At 44.4% G+C, this 19,450-nt stretch overlaps 1 protein-coding gene across 2 annotated transcripts in view; it reads right to left on the bottom strand.

Annotated features, from left to right (window-relative positions):
* Nucleotides 1–19,450, bottom strand: part of ssbp4 (single stranded DNA binding protein 4) — a 90,867-nt gene that overhangs the window by 62,213 nt on the left and 9,204 nt on the right. For both annotated transcript variants that reach the window (XM_076879982.1, XM_004552727.5), the window contains exons 2-3: nt 15,847–15,919; nt 8,355–8,416 (exon numbers count right to left, since the gene is read on the bottom strand). In XM_076879982.1, the coding sequence (XP_076736097.1) occupies nt 8,355–8,416; nt 15,847–15,919 (135 nt within the window). The remainder of the gene's footprint in view (nt 1–8,354; nt 8,417–15,846; nt 15,920–19,450) is intronic.

The following is a 19,450-nucleotide window of genomic DNA, read 5'->3' as shown; positions in this document are numbered from 1 at the left end:
AATGATTTCTTGATAGCTCAGTTTGAGACAAACTTTTCAAAAATAGACCAAGAAGCCGTCAACGTCAGTGTGAGTCACGAGCTCCGGTGACAGCACTTTTCAATGTTGTCTCAACAGAACCATCCAAAGAACATAAAACGGCACCGATGAACCGAAACATCAGTGTGATTGGCTGATTCTTGGCCCTGACTGCAAAAGTTTCTAGGAACATGTGTTTTAAAATTAACAACATTATGATATGAACGAGATATTATGGGATCAAAACGCGTCCAACAGAAACGGCAGAGCTGACCTGACAACGTGGTTGACGATGACAACTGTTAGCTGTGACTAACAATTATTTTCAGTATTGATAAATCTGCTGATCAATGTCTCTACTGTCATCAGAATTTTAAAGGCTGACACCTTTAATTTGTTTGTTTTGTTTTGTCTGACTAGCCGCAGAAAAATAATATTTTGTAGTGAGCGCATCAGATTTGATCATTTTTGCTTTAAAAACCATTTAAAATCTCAGCACTTTTCCAGCTACACACACACACAAACACACACATACACCACGGCAGTCTTCTCTTTAGCCTCCACACTATCGCGCAGTCCAGCCAGCAGCTCGGGTCCAAATTACCAGGAAGGACCTCCAAATGTTCCCCTCGGCCCGTCCCGGTGACCTGCAGGTTATTGACCAATCAGCTGTGATTATGTTACTTACTGCCCAATCAGCAGTGTTCATATTAGTTAATTAGACCAATCCAACTCCTTCAGGGCATCGGAGGCCACCAGGTCCCGCTCCAAATGGGCCCTTAATTACTGCACTGAAATAAAGGAGTGCTGCTTCTCCTCGGTGCTGACTTCACGGACAGAATATTAAAAACAAGAAATGCTGAAGTCACGAGAGGATTTTTTTTTTTGCCACTTAAAGGTGCAAATAAACTCTAACATGCATTCTTTGTGCTGATGTTAGGAACAGCCGTGACACTTGATGTGACAGACTGCGAAATGGAGCAGAAAATATTAGCTGATCGCCCGTAACTGTCAGAGAGTGGCTCGGCAGCACCCTGTCACATACTGGTCATTTTTCATTGCGCAGGATGCGTGATTTTCATGCTTCTGTGTTATTATCTCTTGAATATAGTTATTACAGAACATTGTTGATCAGCAATCTACACATTCCTTCATTGTCCTTTGATTTTTTTTTTTAATTTTCTTTGCTATTTGAGGGCATCAAGGAAACCAGAGTGCAACAATGGGTGTCCTAAAAATAAAAACGAACAATAAACAATAAATTTGAACCCCGCAGCACGAGGTACCAACCTTTCAAAGCATCTGAACTAAAATAGAAATGTGTTATTAGAGTATTTAAAGATTAAAAGGCAGAGTCGGTGCCCTGAGGCGTTCAGTGCGCGCTGGGGTCCCTTCTAGACGAGGAGGGCACCGAGGAACAGGGCGGGACTGTGCAAAGCTGGTGGTGAACACATTGTGCGTGAGTGCGCGTGCCTGTGTGTTGTGCCGCCCTTCTGTCACTCGGCAATAAAGCCAGTGTACATTATCATATCTATCGGTTGGTGTTAAAGAGATTGCTGCTCTGTCAGAGACGAGGTGCGGTGTGAAGGCGCGACCATCGCAAATCCAATCAGCTCTCGGGGAAATGAAATGGGACGCGGGTTGCAGTTTGTTACAGAAAAGACACAACCAGGTGCAGTCGCAGGGGTAGGGGAAGGTGATCTAACATCTCCTGGCCTGTGAAGTCTGAAATATATTACGATTTGAACAGCTGACCTGCGTCTGTCTGAGCCGGCGCAGGCAAATCTCATTCCGTCTCTCTGCATAATCTGAAGGAGGATCACTGCCGGAGAGGACTAAACGCGGAAACAAATACTTTCATTTTTCTGATATTATTTCGGAGGTTTTACACTTTTTCTGCATAGAGAGAGGCAGAAAGTGTGAGGAAGTGTTAGATTAACAAGCAAAATCTTTTTAATATTCACCCAATTTAGACCCCATAGGGCAGCTTCAGTGCATCGGTAGGACCGAATCCAGGTATATGTAGGATGGGACCATTGTCGGTGCCTTTTTTTTTCCTTTTCAATATAGGGCCACCCACATTTAGAAGAATAACACGCAGTTGTTGTCCCATCCTTTTCAGAAAAGCTAATCTGTAGAAATGATCTAGGGAGTCAACATTTGCAGTTAATTAGCAACAGCAATCTGCGAGAAATCTTGCACACCCTTGTTATAGTAAAATTTCTATCCAATTATCTAATCATTTCAATCTAATCATCTCATCATGGGAAGCTCTTTATAGTATTATGGGATGTAACTGGTGGTTTAAGCCACACGACTCTGTACAAAGGATGCAAAGTTTAACAGCTCTTACTTTGAAGAGTCACAGGAGAGATTTAAATTACAGCTTGGGGGTCATATAAACTCTTTTATTTATTCAAATCAGAAACGAGACTAAAATATACGAGCCAGCGTGGCCGGCGCACACAAACACGCGCTCTTTGTATCCTGAACAGAGGAGGAGGAAAGGATTAGCGTCCAGCCGTCCAGAAGATGACAATTACTAAAATTAAATGCCATCACGATAATTATTTGCAATTAACTGTGGCCTCACAGAGCCAGTGGTTACAATGTGCTTTTCCAGTACAATAAAGAGGGTAAACAAAGACACTGAAAGACAGCCACGCAGGCTGCTAGTAGCTGGTTTAATCCTGTGTGCGTCACTCAGTCCGTCGGTCAGTCAGCAGGGAGACGGAAATAAAAATTAAGACAGAGATGGAGATCAGGATGCGGCACGAGTATAAAAGAAAAAAACTCAGCGCATTTATCATTTATCATCATCGTGCCTTATAAACCAGAAATGCTCCATGTGCTCATTCAACAGTCTGTTTTCTCAACCTTAGGTAGCAGAGAGCGGCCGGAGTCTATCCCGGGGCACGAGGCTAGTTACACCCTGAACAGGTTCCCTGTCTGTCACAGGACCTGCCTTTGGAAATGGTGTAATAATACAGTAACTGTGACTGAAGAAAGTCCTGCAAAACAAACCTGACCCACGAGAAAAATTAAGCTGTCAAACTTGAGACCCAAAGACAAAGAGCCCGCTCACACAGAACAACAGTCACAGAGGCAGTGACTGAGGCTTAGTGATCAAGCTTAATGATGCCCAGAATAATTACGCAGTAACAGCAAAGACATTCGGGCCTCCTCTCCTTGCAGGGGGGATAACTGTGCATGACATGGCTAATAGGAAACATTTTGTCTGTCTAGGAATCCCAAAACAGTATTCTTTCAACTTTCACCGATTTCACAAACATTTGCACTTGGTCGACAGAGTAGTATCTGAAAGTCAGACACCACCACACAGGCCTGGAAACCAGTTGGCAAGAAGTTATATTCACCTACAGTTGGCGAAGTTGCTGGCAGCCACTGTGTCAAACCAACGCACTGAAATCAACCTCTTTGTGACTAATAGCACCTAGTGAGTGCCAGCAACCACTCGCCAATCAATCAGGGAATACACACGGTTGGTTGCCAAGAAGTCTCTAGGCCTGTGTGACGGGAACTAATTCTTCTGGACTGAACCAATTTAAGTTCAGTAAGCGACCTTTTGATAACTTTAGTAAAGTAAGACACCAAATCACCAAATTTCTTTTATAGTGTATTCGCACCATGACATAACTGACAGAATAAGGAAACCTTTGATTTCAGTTCATCCAACTCTCACACACTGTGCAAAGTTAAATTCGGCTCACTGCAGTAAACTGTATGCTTTTCAGATTTTCCAGGTTTCCACTGATTTGACTGTATTAAGTGTGAGTTATAGTAAAGTGCTACCTCCTAGTGTTGCATATGCATTGCTTGGCCATCACCACTGAAACTAAGACAGTGTTATTAAACTTGGAGCGCATAACTTTTTACTAAAAAGTATGAAGAAGAGACTTCAAACTTTAAGTCTACACAGACTTCTTAAACTGAGAAAGGCTGCAGATGCCTGTGACACAAAGCTAGCTAGCATGTTAGCAAGCAAGCAAGGCGCATCTTGTTTAATCGTCCTTGTTCTGTGCTTACACTTCATGTTACCGCCAAACAACTATCACAGCTGTTGAGGTCTCTGTCACTGTAGAGGATTTCACTGCTGGTGACGCTAGCATTAATAATGGATTATGTTTACATGTATTTACCACCACTATTCAGCCAAGAATCAAAAAATCCCCTGTTTGTGTCTCTTCCTTGTTACTGGAAGGAGACACAGATCCCGTGGGGGTTGAAACAGGAAATTCTGACAAATCAAAATGTGCTGAGCAACCCGCTGTGGTGACCCCTTATGAGTAAGGGAGCAGTCTAAAAGTAGCCTATATTTACATGTAGTGTATCTCCCCCTTGGAATATAAACCAACAAAATTACAGTTTAATCACCATCACTTAAAAACAAAAGAAAAAAAGCAATCAAGAGTGAGAATAAATGATTATTTAGGCAAAAATAAAGGGGACTAAACAGGATGAAATACAGAAGGATGTCAAAGAACAGTCCAGACATTTGGGAGCATCGGATGGCTACTCTCACTTTGTTTGCTCTGCCCCCACAAACAAGAATTTCAGCTAGAGGCTATCACAGAGAAGATCCCTCTACAGTACATACTGTTGTTGTGCCTGTGTGTGTGTGCACTGGGATGAAGGAGAATTCAGTGGCCATCCAGTGAAAACTGGTTAAAGCAATCGATTTTGGGATAAGGAGGAGACAACTAGCGGCGGCCAATAGAGAGCGAGCTAATGACACAATCAACACCTGCAGCCCTCACTGAGCCTTTTCTTTATCCGTCCACCCATAACAACAGACGTGGATGAGTGACCCCCGCTACCAGCCTCCCTCCCCTTCCCCCTTCTTAGAGCCACGCTCTTATTCTGAAGCCCCCCCCCCCCCCCCACCTACCAACCATCGGTGCCCTACAGGAAACAGCCACAGAGGCAAAGACAGAGGGAAGAAAGCCCCAATGAGACACTAAAAGGGGGGGAGGGGGCCGGGGTGGCTGTGGGGTCGGGGTCTTAGATTTGGCTTTTTAACACAAAAGAGGCTGGAATGTAAAGAGTTAATCCATTCGGGGGTCTCTCTTCCGCAAACAAAGGGACAGGCCTCCAGACAAAGGTTGAGGGAGGGGTGGGGGAGAAGGGTGAGGGATGAGGGAGGCTGGTGGCTTTCCTACCATCTGGAGCTTTTGTTTTGGGGGAGGCTGGAGGTTGGAGGGGGGAGGGGGGGTGCCGGCTGGTTTAGGGATGGACAGGGGGCTCCGCCCTCTTTCTCCTCCCACAGCCAACCCCCCAGACCCCACTCCCACTGAGTATCCGTGTCCACGTGCTGCGTGGCCCAGACAGACGCCCCTTAGCTAGGTCATACTACACTTCAGCCTGCCCTGCCCTGCATGGCTAATCAGCAGCCTACTCTCCAACTGCTCTCTGACACACACACACACACAGTATCATATCCTGCACTACTGAAATATATCAGTACAGTGAAAATACACTAAAAGTGCTCAGTTTCCATTTGCCTCATACACACACGCACCCGTGCGTGCACACACACGGCTCCCTGAGCGCTCTTATTGGTTCAGGCAAGAGCAAACTTGGGCTGCACTGTATGTTTGTGTATGTCATTCTGTCAGTATTACTGGTAGTGATCCAATTGAGAGCTGTCAGGTTGAGAGAAGCCAGGTTCTTTAAGGGCCATTATGAACCGTGTCAACAGGCTACACAATCACAACACACACTGGGGCCTGGAGGATGAATGAACGAAGCTGCATGTCCGGGTTTATTACACAGGGCCAGCCAGGGGCTTTGGGGATGAGCAGGATAGCATGAATGACAAACAAAGCGGGCCCTGTCAAACCTCTTATCCCTTCTCTTTGCCCCTCCTGCTGCCTTGCTGAGGATTCAGCCTCTCAACCTCCTTGATGCTCTGCCTGCTCGATTCTTTGTCTGCGTCCGTTCCAGCTACCCAGCTTCTTCTGTCCTGCCTGTTTTCCCTCCCTCTTCGCATTAGAGTTGGATTTTCTATTAGCTGGCTGACAAGCGGAAAGGGGAAATCCTACTTTTGGGTGTTCTTATTCCTTTTAATTCAGACATGGAGAAAAACATGGTATGTGCCAGGCTGTAATTCCACTGACCCTGTTCTTCCAGCCAGATAAAAAAAAAACCAGTGTCTTCTATTTACCCAGCATTAAGAGATCTGACAGATTTGTTTAAAGGAGCTGAAAGAAAAGAGGCACGGCCCACGTCAGAGCCTTGTTCCATTAAATGAAGCATCAGGCCAAACAAGCTTGAGGACAGAGCAGATGTTTTCCAACCGGGAGGCTCACTTCCCCAGAGGGGAGCAGGACAGCTGGGACGGACACGCAGAAGGAGGTGAAGGGTCAAGTGCATGCCAGGGTTCTTTAAAAAAAAGAGCGTTGTTTATTTTAGTTCAACCCGCTGATATTGCCACGCAGCAGGCGAGGTCGTGGCATGCTGTGACAAAAACCGCACTCCTTATCTTATAGTCATACCTGAGTCATCCTAAAAACACCAAAAGAATAAACACATTTCAAGGATCTTTTTACCAATTCACTGCAGCCATAACGTTTCTGTACAATATCCAACAGAGGTGCAGGTGAGATAGGAAGTCAGTCAGAACTATACTTCAAAATTCATCCTGCTACCTCTATCAGCAGTCACGTCATCAGTAACCACTAGTGACGCGGTTCCATTAGCAGCCATACATTCCCAAGACATGACTGCCTCCACTGTGTTTAACAGGTAATGAGCTCTTCCTTTCCTTTTCCGAATGTTTCTCTTCCCATCAGGCTGGTAAAAGTTAACCTGGGTTTCATCTGTCCAAACAATCTTTTTCCACAAGTAGGCACACTCTTAGATGTTTTCTGGCCAAGTCAAGTCTTATCTTGGCTGTAACCAGCAGTTTGCACTTTGATTGATCCCAGATGTGGACAGTGGTACTCCTGCCTCCTAAGAACGTTCTCTCCACATGTCCTTAACCAAGTAAAGAACACTAACATCATTTGGTTGTCTTCTGTGGTGTTTCAGGCCTTTGGTACTGCTGAGCTGGCCAATAAAAAGTAACTCTTGATTTGGCCACTGCTGAAGTTTTTGCTGTCCCTCTTATAGGTGTGTTTTTGGCTCAGTGATAGCTTACTCCACGTGTATCAACACTTCTTTGGACCTCACAGTCGACGTTCCAGAGAACGGATATCAAATTCAAGCTTAACACTTGGAATCAGCAGCAGATCGCTTATCTGCTCAATTTGTCATGAAAAAAAAGAAGAGGGAACAGGACTCACCTGGCTATGAGACTGCTCGTCAGTCTACGGTCTGATTACGTATGAGCCTCTGAAAAATGGAGGCCATTGTACAAAAACGCGTTAGGGTTAAAACTACTTGGATTAAAGCTGAACGTCTGCATTTCATGCACATCGTGATTATTTGATTTAGGATCTACCGCGGAAGATCACAGATGCGAAATTATAAAAATTATTTCTACGTTTCTAAAACCCCTGACTGGTGGTGGTCAGAGGGCCCGGTGGCACCAGTGTCCGGCAGCCTCGCCTCTGTCAGTGCGCCCCAGGGCATCTATGGCTACAATGTAGCTTGCCATCGCCAGTGTGTGAATGTGTGTGTGAATGGGTGGATGACTGAATGTAGTGTGAAGCGCTTTGGGGTCCTTAGGGGACTAGAAAAGCGCTATACAAATGCAGGCCATTTACCATTGGACAGAGGGTGCTTACGTTCTCGCTGAACATTTTGAAAACCAAACATCTGGTACTCACAGCCACTGAGCTGTCTTTCCAACTTCCAACTGTCTTTGTTAATTTCATTTTTTACCCAATTTTTCACCCTTCGCATGTGTACAGCCCATTACAACACTATCAACATCTCCTCGGGCAGACTGTCTGAAAATATGTGCTGTTACCCTCATTTCGGAGGATAACAGATACACACTGCATCTCCCTACAGCTAGCTTTTTACTCAGTTTGGACTTACTATAAACACTGTCACAGGACAGAGGATCTGTCTCCGAATTTGACTCTAATTGAGCAGTGCACACACTTCAATGAGAGGTATAAAAAAGCAGTTTAAATAACAGACCAGGGGACGTTAACTCACTTGTCAGTCAGAGGGACGCCAGGAGTGCAGCATTTAAACATGTGTGAGATGATGCACTTAGCATTCCCTGCAATTACCGTCCTTCTCCACCTCTGCACTTCCTTTTATTCCATTAAGGGTACCTTTACAGTATACATGTGAACTGCTGGAAAAAACAAAAGCGTATGTAGCCAAGAAAAATAGAAAAGTACAGATCAGTGTATACATACCACCACCATGAGTGTAAAAATCCAGGAGGTTCTCCAAGCGTGATGTTCTTCTCCCATCGGATCTGTTAGAAAGAAGCAGGACGGAGAAAGAGGGTTGAAGGAGACAGAGGAGAAAAATGAAAAATTGGACACTGCAGCATATTTAATGCATAATGTAATCATTTTGCTCAGCTGTCCTCCCAACTTTAGACTGACAGAGCGACAGTCGCATAGGAAAGTAGGCCGATCAGAAGCATGGCGCTCTGCAGAGCAGCGCGGTGCCGAGTTTGTGGATAAGAAACTGCGACTGTCTTGAAGCGGCGGTCCTCTCTGCTGCCCTCACAAACCAGCAGAGCTCCTGTCTGTATCTGGACACCGAGATAAGATCCGGTGACAGATAGCAGACCAACTGCCTGCTTCACACACTCCTGCTAACACGACTCTACACACACAGACTCGTATATACAACCCGAGAGATCCTTCACCACAGTCAATGAGGACAGCATGACAGCTGGAAGATCTCCATTTCTTTCCTATATGTGCTCTGTCTTGTGCGCTAACACACACACACATATACATATACACACACATATATATATATATATATATATATATATATATATATATATAAATAAACACCCAGCACGCCCCTGCGGGCGGTTTATCCTTCAAGCTCGGGTCCTCTACCAGAGGCCTGGGAGCTTGAGGGTCCTGCGCAGTATCTTAGCTGTTCCCAGGACTGCGCTCTTCTGGACAGAGATCTCCGATGTTGTTCCCGGGATCTGCTGGAGCCACTCGCCTATCTTGGGAGTCACCGCACCTAGTGCTCCGATTACCACGGGGACCACCGTTACCTTCACCCTCCACATCCTCTCGAGCTCTTCTCTGAGCCCTTGGTATTTCTCCAGCTTCTCGTGTTCCTTCTTCCTGATATTGCTGTCATTCGGAACCGCTACATCGATCACTACGGCCGTCTTCTTCTGTTTGTCTACCACCACTATGTCCGGTTGGTTAGCCACCACCATTTTGTCCGTCTGTATCTGGAAGTCCCACAGGATCTTAGCTCGGTCATTCTCCACCACCCTTGGGGGCATCTCCCATTTTGACCTCGGGACTTCCAGGTTATACTCCGCACAGATGTTCCTGTACACTATGCCGGCCACTTGGTTATGGCGTTCCATGTATGCCTTGCCTGCTAGCATCTTGCACCCTGCTGTTATGTGCTGGATTGTCTCTGGGGCATCTTTACACAGCCTGCACCTGGGGTCTTGCCTGGTGTGATAGACCCCAGCCTCTATGGATCTTGTACTCAGAGCTTGTTCTTGTGCTGCCATGATTAGTGCCCTATATATATATATATATATATATATATATATATATATATATATATATACACACACATACACACACATATATATATGGCAAAAAAGTATTTAGTCAGCCACCGATTATGCAAGTTCCCCCACCTAAAATGATGACAGAGGTCAGTAATTTGCACCAGAGGTACACTTCAACTGTGAGAGACAGAATGTGAAAAAAAAATCCATGAATCCACATGGTAGGATTTGTAAAGAATTTATTCGTAAATCAGGGTGGAAAATAAATATTTTGTCACCTCAAACAAGGAAAATCTCTGGCTCTCACAGACCTGTAACGTCTTCTGTAAGAAGCTTTTCTGTCCCCCACTTGTTACCTGTATGAATGGCACCTGTTTGAACTCATCATCTGTATAAAAGACACCTGTCCACAGCCTCAAACAGTCAGACTCCAAACTCCGCCATGGCCAAGACCAAAGAGCTTTCGAAGGACACCAGGAAAAGTATTGTAGACCTGCACCAGACTGGGAAGAGTGAATCTACAATAGGCAAGCAGCTTGGTGTGAAAAAATCAACTGTGGGAGCAATCATCAGAAAATGGAAGACATACAAGACCACTGATAATCTCCCTCGATCTGGGGCTCCACGCAAGATCTCATCCCGTGGGGTCAAAATGATCATGAGAACGGTGAGCAAAGATCCCAGAACCACACGGGGGGACCTGGTGAATGACCTGCAGAGAGCCGGGACCAAAGTAACAAAGGTCACCATCAGTAACACACTACAACGGCAGGGAATCAAATCCCGCAGTGCCAGACGTGTTCCGCTGCTGAAGCCAGTGCATGTCCAGGCCCGTCTGAAGTTTGCCAGAGAGCACATGGATGATACAGCAGAGGATTGGGAGAATGTCATGTGGTCAGATGAAACCAAAGTAGAGCTTTTTGGTATAAACTCAACTCGTCGTGTTTGGAGGAAGAAGAATACTGAGTTGCATCCCAAGAACACCATACCTACTGTGAAGCATGGGGGTGGAAACATCATGCTATGGGGCTGTTTTTCTGCCAAGGGGACAGGACGACTGATCCGTGTTAAGGACAGAATGAATGGGGCCATGTATCGTGAAAGTTTGAGCCAAAACCTCCTTCCATCAGTAAGAACTTTGAAGATGAAACGAGGCTGGGTCTTCCAACATGACAATGATCCAAAACACACCGCCCGGGCAACAAAGGAGTGGCTCCGTAAGAAGCATTTGAAAGTCCTGGAGTGGCCTAGCCAGTCTCCAGACCTCAACCCCATAGAAAATCTGTGGCGGGAGTTGAAAGTCCGTGTTGCTCGGCGACAGCCCCAAAACATCACTGCTCTCAAGAAGATCTGCATGGAGGAATGGGCCAAAATACCAGCTACTGTGTGTGCAAACCTGGTAAAGACCTATAGTAAACGTTTGACCTCTGTTATTGCCAACAAAGGTTATGTTACAAAGTATTGAGTTGTATTTTTGTTATTGACCAAATACTTATTTTCCACCCTGATTTACAAATAAATTCTTTACAAATCCTACCATGTGGATTCATGGATTTTTTTTTCACATTCTGTCTCTCACAGTTGAAGTGTACCTCTGGTGCAAATTACTGACCTCTGTCATCATTTTAAGTGGGGAAACTTGCACAATCGGTGGCTGACTAAATACTTTTTTGCCCCACTGTATATATATATATACACGTGTGTGTATATATATATATATATATATATATATATATATATATATATATATATATATATATATACATAAAATAAAAGTCTTCAGGTTTTCCATTCTCCACATTTCCCCAGTGCCGCCTATAATGATGTGATGTGCCGTATGTTGGTGTGGGCCTGTTGATTTAATGCTGCTAAAGAGCTGAGTGCTGCACTGTGCAGGAGAGCATAGAATGGCAAAGTCCTCTTGGGGACAGAAGTGTATTGTGTGTATACTATAAACCTGAGTGACTCTGTTTTTCTGTGTGTGTGTGTGTGTGTGTGTGTGTGTGTGTGTGTGTCTCGCTGAAGGAGGAACAGAGGCTAATTGAGGCAGGAGAGTCCAGGTGATAGTGCTCTCATTAGATGAGCAGGTGTGCGTGCGCCTTCAGTCTACCTGTGACGATAGAAGTCCCTTATCTACTGAAACATGCATGTGTGTTTTTCTGTGCACGAGGCTGGGAGATGCAGAGGCCAATAGATCACACATTTCTATCTCTGAAGGAACAATAAAATATAAAACTGCACAACATACAAGAAGCATTAAAGACGTGCTACAAATGCAGAGCACAGGACCAAATTCAGGCATGCTGTGTATCTTTGACAGCGCACTCTACAGCACAACAGATTAGCTCTTTTTTTTTTCTTTCGTCGTAACATATTTGATTTTTCTTTTGTTTTATTTACTTCTGGCATTTGTTAAATTTCATTATTGACACAGATATTTTCTTCGTTTGTGCTTCGTTTGCTTTCAGAGAATCCAGTGCACTTCCCACAATGCCACCAAGGCAAAATGAGAACTTTTAAAAGCCAGACACGAGTATTTTTCACAATGCACCGCAGCCCTGAAATTTTCTCAACGTTACCCGGCAGAGAATGCAAATGTCAATTGTGTTGGCTACTTACAGTCTTTCACCGAGCCAGCTCGCTCGCACAAATTCTGCGTGATGTTCGTCTGAGAGCGGATTGACCACAGAATTCACGGCAAGTGAGAGAAAGTCACGTGTCCCTCTCCTGACTGATAATAGTTTGAGCTCTGAGAACAGACTCACCGTTAGAGCTAGTCTACTAATAGAACGAAGGCTAAAGGTGGCTAGATTTTTATTAAGGCACGAGAAAGTGGAAGGCCAACCTGCTGCGTTTGCTCACATACATCATTATTACTGTTACTGTCATTACGTGTCCGATTTAAGTGGAAACCTCAGAGGCTGAAAAAAGGAGTGCCAAAAACCGACCCCAAAAGCGAGCGAGTCTCCACAGACTCCTATATTAATGTAGCCAGCTTCCCAGCATCAGGGTTCACAGGTTTGTCTCTGTGAATAGTTTCACCTGCATGGTGTGACTTTAGTTTTTAAACAACTCAGACATTTTAGACACTGTTAAGGCTCAAAGTTAGGAAGGTAGACAGCAGCAGCTGATTTTAGCATTTAAAAGTGTGGCTATGCTTCACTAGACTTGTGTTGATAATGATGATGCAAACATTGTGCACGTGCCGTGGCTCTCTCCGTCACTTCTGTGGGTAAAGGAAGCTGGATGGAAACGCCTGACTAAATGACAGGATGTCATCACTCTAACAGACTGATGTTACGCAGGTCATGTGACTGACTCTCAGCATATATAGAGACTAAATAAACCCGAAGACGGGCTTGAAATACTCAAAATCTTTAAGCAGCACACCGATGCAGGCGCTACATTTAAGACAACTGGCATCAAACTGACTTGGCAGTCTTAGCGTGCGTGCCTCGTGGATATGTGGACTCTTCTGCGTGTCTGCCGTTTTAATCCCTGTCTGGGTAGATGTTTTAATTCCTGTTTGAGGCCGTTTAAACGTGTGTACGGATCCGTGTTTGTGTGCCTCGGGTTGCACGCGACCCAGAACTTCACCCCTTTCCAGCGGCTCACCAATAACACTCGATCTCTGGGAGAGGATTCACCCACAAGGGCTCTGAAATCAGCGAGGCTCGCTGCAGCTCAGCTACTTAATCTCTCTGTGCCGCTCCACCATCTCTACTTCATATTTCAGACTCCTGGTTGTTGGCAGCCGGGCCGACCTCCAGCAGCCCCGTCCACCCTGCTGCCTGCCTGCCTGCACGCTGGTGGAAGCAAAGGCAAAAAAGACCGATTATATCTGACCGATGCATCCGTGTTCCAGGAAAGGCGATGTGAGGTGGGTACGTGTGTGTTTTTTCATTGAAAAGCTCATCATTTTCAGCAGAGCTGGGAGTGATAAAACTTTTTTATTGATTTAAATGAGGGATTTTGATATTTTATATTGACTGTGACGGTTCTTTTACAGCTTATTTTTTCACCCTGGTCAAGTCAGACATTTTTCCTCCAAAAAACTGATGTTTGCTATTTTGAAAACTGATTTTGCGGTTTGTTTATTTTTGTATTCACTGTTCAGTGTTATAAATACGCTAAACATGCTATGTTTAGCGTAAAGTACCTAAACAAAGCTAATATTACCGACTGATACCTGCAGTCGGTCACATTTGATTTTCTAAGAACTACAGTTGACAGCATATACAAACAAAATAATAAAAAAAAAACTTTTTAACTCTATAACACTTTTATAACAAAAGAAACTGGAAACAGGTACAAATAATTATCTGATTTGGTCAGGTGCTTAAATCCGTTTCTAGTGCGTACAACAACATGTTAGCAGGGCTGCGAGTGTGCACGTGGCTTTTCTCCTGCACCGCTCTGCGCTTGTTGCCCATTCGCAAAACAGACCAGCTCGCATTCAGTTGGCTGTCACCAGTCAGCTGGAAATCGGCTGATTTCGGATGCTTAAGCCTCCTCGGAGACCATAAACCTCTGTTAGTGGATGTCTTCATTGAATTTCTCTTTTGGGCTGGGACTAATGTGCAGGAAGCCTGCTCTGAGGGTCAGTATCACAGATATGCAGCACACATGTGCACCAGCATCTCTACACGACTCCACCCTGACTTCATCTGATTAAACGACACATAAATCACGTCGGTATTAAAGTTGGATGATACAGGCCCGCCTTTGTTTGCCATTAAAGCCCTCTCTGCGTTGTGGACTGTATTAAGCGGAGATGAATAAAGCCAATGAGCAGCAGAGGTGTTCTCCTGAAGGAGGCCTGGACATGGGACCATTAGCAGGAAGGATGTACATTAAGGAAGAGGATGCAACACATTAGAGACCCTACCTCCTCGACAGTTCAAGGGCATAATATAAGGCTAATAAGTCTAGCAGACCTGAAACAAATGGTTAAGTTTGCAATTGTTTCCAATACTAAAGGTACGATTGGTTTAACTTGTTAAATATCAGAATAGGACAGGAGCAACAGCACCAGCTTACAACATGTCAAACTGCTCCAATTTAACAGCGGATTAAACTGAAACTAATAATGAAGGGATGCTAATCACATTAAGAAGCCCAACTGACAGCATGTTTACATTGTCCCACATTAACAAACACTACAAAGTAGGGCTGCACGATTAACCGTTAGAAAATCGCGATCTCGATTCATACTTATGTGCGATCTCATTTCCAAATGACAACGATTTAAAAAAAAAAAAAAAAACAAATGATTGTACCGCATTTTGATCCGGGACGTAATCTGCATGAAAACAAGCGCTCACTCTTCCTGCTCAACAAATGACAAGGGCGGAGCCTTATACCATGTGATACAGAAGCTGTGCCGTGTGATGCTAAAATTAGCAGGGAAAAAACAACGGAGAGCACGTCAGGGATGACGAGAAAGTGACAGGAGAAAATCCGTCCTGGTCAACCACCCAAACATCAATAACGGGAACCTTTTACAGCGCTTCCCTATGCACGTCGAACTCCCGCAGGCACAAAGAAATTACGGAGGCTATCACTTATCACCTGACCAAAGATATGGCTCCCATCAACACTGTGCAAAACGAGGGATTTAGGAAAATGATCAACACCCTAGACAAACGCTACACAGTGCCGTCCCGCTACTATTTTTCTATTGTTGCACTACCTGCTCTATACACACGGAGACGGAATTTCAAGCAGTATAACATTTTGCGGCAACAACAAAACGTGAGACATTTGTTGTTTTTATGTTTATTTATTGTTTTTATGTTCAGTCTCAACTGTTACGAAGTTGATGTGCAGTTAATAAGTGCAATAAATATTTATACTGGAAAAGAAAATCGTGAGAGAATCGTGATCTCAATTCTAAGCCAAAAAATCGTGATTCTCATTTTATGCAAAATCGTGCAGCCCTACTACAAAGTACTGCTGTTATTCAGCAACTATAAAACAGACACACACACACACACACACACAGGACTAGGCTCACTAACATGTTCATGTTTTTACACTTTCTTAAAGTCGGGACCTCAGCTGCCTGCTCGAACACATAACAGCTCATAATGTGAATTCCATTCCTAGTCATACAATAGAGGGGGAATCACACTCATCCTCGCTGAACAGGAAGTCAAACTAAAAGAGCTTCTTACCTCTGACAGGAAGGTCTGTGCTGATTTCTGGGCACCAACATGCAGCAAATACTCGTACACATATAAAGCTAACCTGAAAAACAAGAGCAGAGACGAGAGGAGGAGTGAGCGCTGAGGATCACAGTGAGCGTTCATTCAGGAGGATTTCAAAAGTGAAGGAAAAGTCAAACGTTTGTGCACAACTGGCGGAAAATCATCGCCGTGTCATCTGAGATGGCGCTCGGATAAACGTGATTTTACAGTACAGATATCATATACACAGCGACGGGGTGATGAATGTTTGATGCGCAGGTTTCAGGATGACTGCTGCTGAGGCACAGAGAAAAACATGGATGAAGAATATCCTCAGACAGGACTCCCAGACACGAACACACCCTTGTGGATTCTACGTGTTAGAAATGATAACACAAATCACTCTTTAAGAGACAAAAATGATTCATTAATATAAACAGCAATTAGTTTAAGACGGAAGCACAGCTGATAATTATTAGCAGCTTTTCAATCACCTGTGAGACAAATCTTAAATCAAATATTGCTGTCTAAGCTCGGTCCATTAAAAGAAAATCTTTTAGGATCATCCAGCTAAAAGAGTAGAAACACAGCTGCTGGAAATGGCTGAGGAGGCTCTGCAAACAAGCCTTTAATATTACACTTCTGCTGATATCAAAAATATAGTGTATTCTTCTCACACTAAACAATAGACTTTATGTCCTCATATTTACACTTTGCAGCTCAGCCTGTATTCATCACCAAAGCTTTACTCACATGTCCTTTAGAGGGTTTCAGTGAGCAGGAGCCAATCACCAGGTAAAGAGGTGAGCTACACCTGCCAGTCAATCGTGTATGAAAAGACAGACAAGCTGTTCAAGCTCACACTCACACCTGCATGTGACATTTACCAATTAACACAGTCTGCATGTCTTTGTACTGATGGAGGCAACCAGAGCATCAGCACAGGGATAAAGACCCCAGTCAGCCGGCTGCTCCCAACCCAGAGCCTGCTATCTATGAGGCCTGATCACAAAGGATCAAACTACTGAGTTAAACTATTTATTCATGCACAGGAAAAAAAGAATAACGTTCGATTCTACTATTAATCTTTTTTTTTAAAATGCTGGTTCATGACTTTAAACAAGTCGTGCACATTTTGACTGCACAGTTTCCCACCAGTCACCAATAAAAACACACATTTTTTAACTTTTGCTGTAGAAAATGAATTCGGCTCGTGTGATGTGTCGATCCGAGAACCAGTAAAAGTCCGGTTGCCTAGCAACAAGATGGTGGGACTTCATAAAGTCATCGCTTCCCGCCAAGAAACTGTACGACACATTCTTCTTCTCCTTCCTCTCTTGGCTGCTCCCTTTAGGGGTCACCACAGCGGATCATCTGCCTCCACCTCCTCCCATCCCAGCATCCTCCTCTGTCACACTAATGCTCTGCCTGTCCTCCTTCACTACATCCACCCTCAGCATCCACCTTTTCTCCTCCACACACGTCCAAAGCGCCTCCGCCTCGCCTCTCTGACTTTGCCGTGTCTGGCCACCATCCTAGAAACCTTTGATTTCGGTCTTGCTGCTGTCCTTCTTTCACAAATCACCCCTGATACTCGTCTCCACCTGCTCCACCCTCCCCGCACTCTCCTCTTCACCTCCCTTGTGCTTTGGATAGCTAACCCCAGGTTCACTACCTCTGCTAGCATCCTCCCTGCTGCACACATGTACCATGCCTTGTTTCTGCTACTTTTTATTCCTCTTCTCTCCAGAGCATACCTCCACCTCTCCAGGCTCTTCTCCAGCTGTTCCCTACTCTCATTACAGACCACAACCCATTTCCATATCTTCATGGTATGGCTCCTCAGCTTTATTCCACTGTAGTTACTACAGATCTGCTCTTGAAAATCGGCACCGGCACAGGTCTCCCTTCCTCGGCCATCCTCGCACTCTCACAGCTTGTGTCCTGAGTCTGTACGACACATTATCCTACTACAAACCACCATGTCCTCTTTTTACGTTAGCTTGTGGAACATTAGATTAAAACCATGTGATTTTTATTTGAGTTTTAGAGGTACTGACAGGCAAATGTTGCATTCTGTGGACAGAGCCAGGTGATCTACCTGCGCCTGCTTCCTGTCTTTATACAGGATAGTTATTCGTAGTAACTTTAAACCCATTATGAACATTTCCAGCTCTTAGATTTCAGTCAAGTGAATTATCACGATTCATAGTTCAAAAAAATATTTATCTGATACGGAGCGTCGACGCAGCCGCTCGGTTCATCCTCCGTGTGAAACAAGCCGGTTTTCCTGCTCACCCTTTAAGCCGACTCCTGATTGGCTTCCCGTGGTGCTGCTGTGCATGCCTGAGATGACCACATTAAAGATATCCACTTTCACTGACATCACACAGAGGCGAGAGTAAAAAAAGCTCACGGTAACCTGAGCTTTTAGCTCACAGGGATCACTTGCACAACCTTAAATGAAACTCTGTCTGTGATTAATATGAGAATGTGCTGTGGTAACAGAATTAAACTGACAGAAAGTAAAGAAAAGCGTCTTAGCCCCGCTTCGATGCACAGATTTGAAAGTGGTATTGATCTTCTCAACTAGTTACAGCAGAGAAGGAAACAAACATATTTCTCAGTGGCTGCAAAGGACTTATTACAAACATAAATGTACTTTATATCATAAATAGCATCAGTTTTTAGAGACCAGCCAATTACTTTCTTTCTCTTCCCTTATTAACACTCATCCTACTGCCACTTGGCCAGACTCGCAAAACTCAGGTAAACAGTATTTACCAACATTATTATCACAAAGAACTCAAATACTGGCACCCACTCCCGGTTAGACAACAAATTCATCTGCATAAATCTGCATGGACGCACATGCTTCCCTCAGGTTCACCATTTCAGGACAAAAGCAAACTGCACTACTAAATATTTTTACTACGATGAAGAAGCGCGGACAGACGCCACACCATGCAGTCATCTATATTCAGCTCTCCCTGCTTCTACAGCACTGTGCGGGGAGGTGCTGCGCTTTTGTGTACGGTGGGGGCGATAGATTTTATGCTGATCACATGCATCAAGCCCAGACCAGACAGAGAGTTATGATGTTTGGGTTGTTGCTGGGTGATACTGAATGAATCAATAATGAGCCAGAACAGAGTTGAACAAGCTGACTCTTTATGTCTTTAAAGATGTCACTGCAGCGTCTTGAGAACTATCTGCTAAAGTGTTGCAGCTGGTCCAGACTAGTTTCAGCCAGACACGCGATGCCATCACCTGCGGTATTTCTAACATCTGAAACCATCCTATTTATGCCCATATCAGCGCCTAATGTAAACACACAGTTTAAGGAAAACATATATGTCGTGTGTATGTGTGTGTGGCTGTGTTTACATATCTTTGTAGGGACCAAGAATCAGAAGTTTGCTATGCTTGTGGGGACCAACAGCCCTTATAGGGACCAAAATCCCAGTCCCCATGAGTTTGAAGGCATTTTTGAGACTCAAATGTGGTTTTAGCATCAGGGTTACAATTAGGTTATGGTTAGGCTTAGGGTTAGGCATTAATTTTTGATAGTCAGGGTCAGGGTAAGCGGCTA

The sequence above is a fragment of the Maylandia zebra genome, linkage group LG23, assembly GCF_041146795.1.
Source record: "Maylandia zebra isolate NMK-2024a linkage group LG23, Mzebra_GT3a, whole genome shotgun sequence".
NCBI lineage: Eukaryota > Metazoa > Chordata > Actinopteri > Cichliformes > Cichlidae > Maylandia > Maylandia zebra.
The sequence above is the reverse complement of the archived record's forward strand: the minus strand, read 5'-3'. Positions and strand labels throughout refer to the sequence as shown.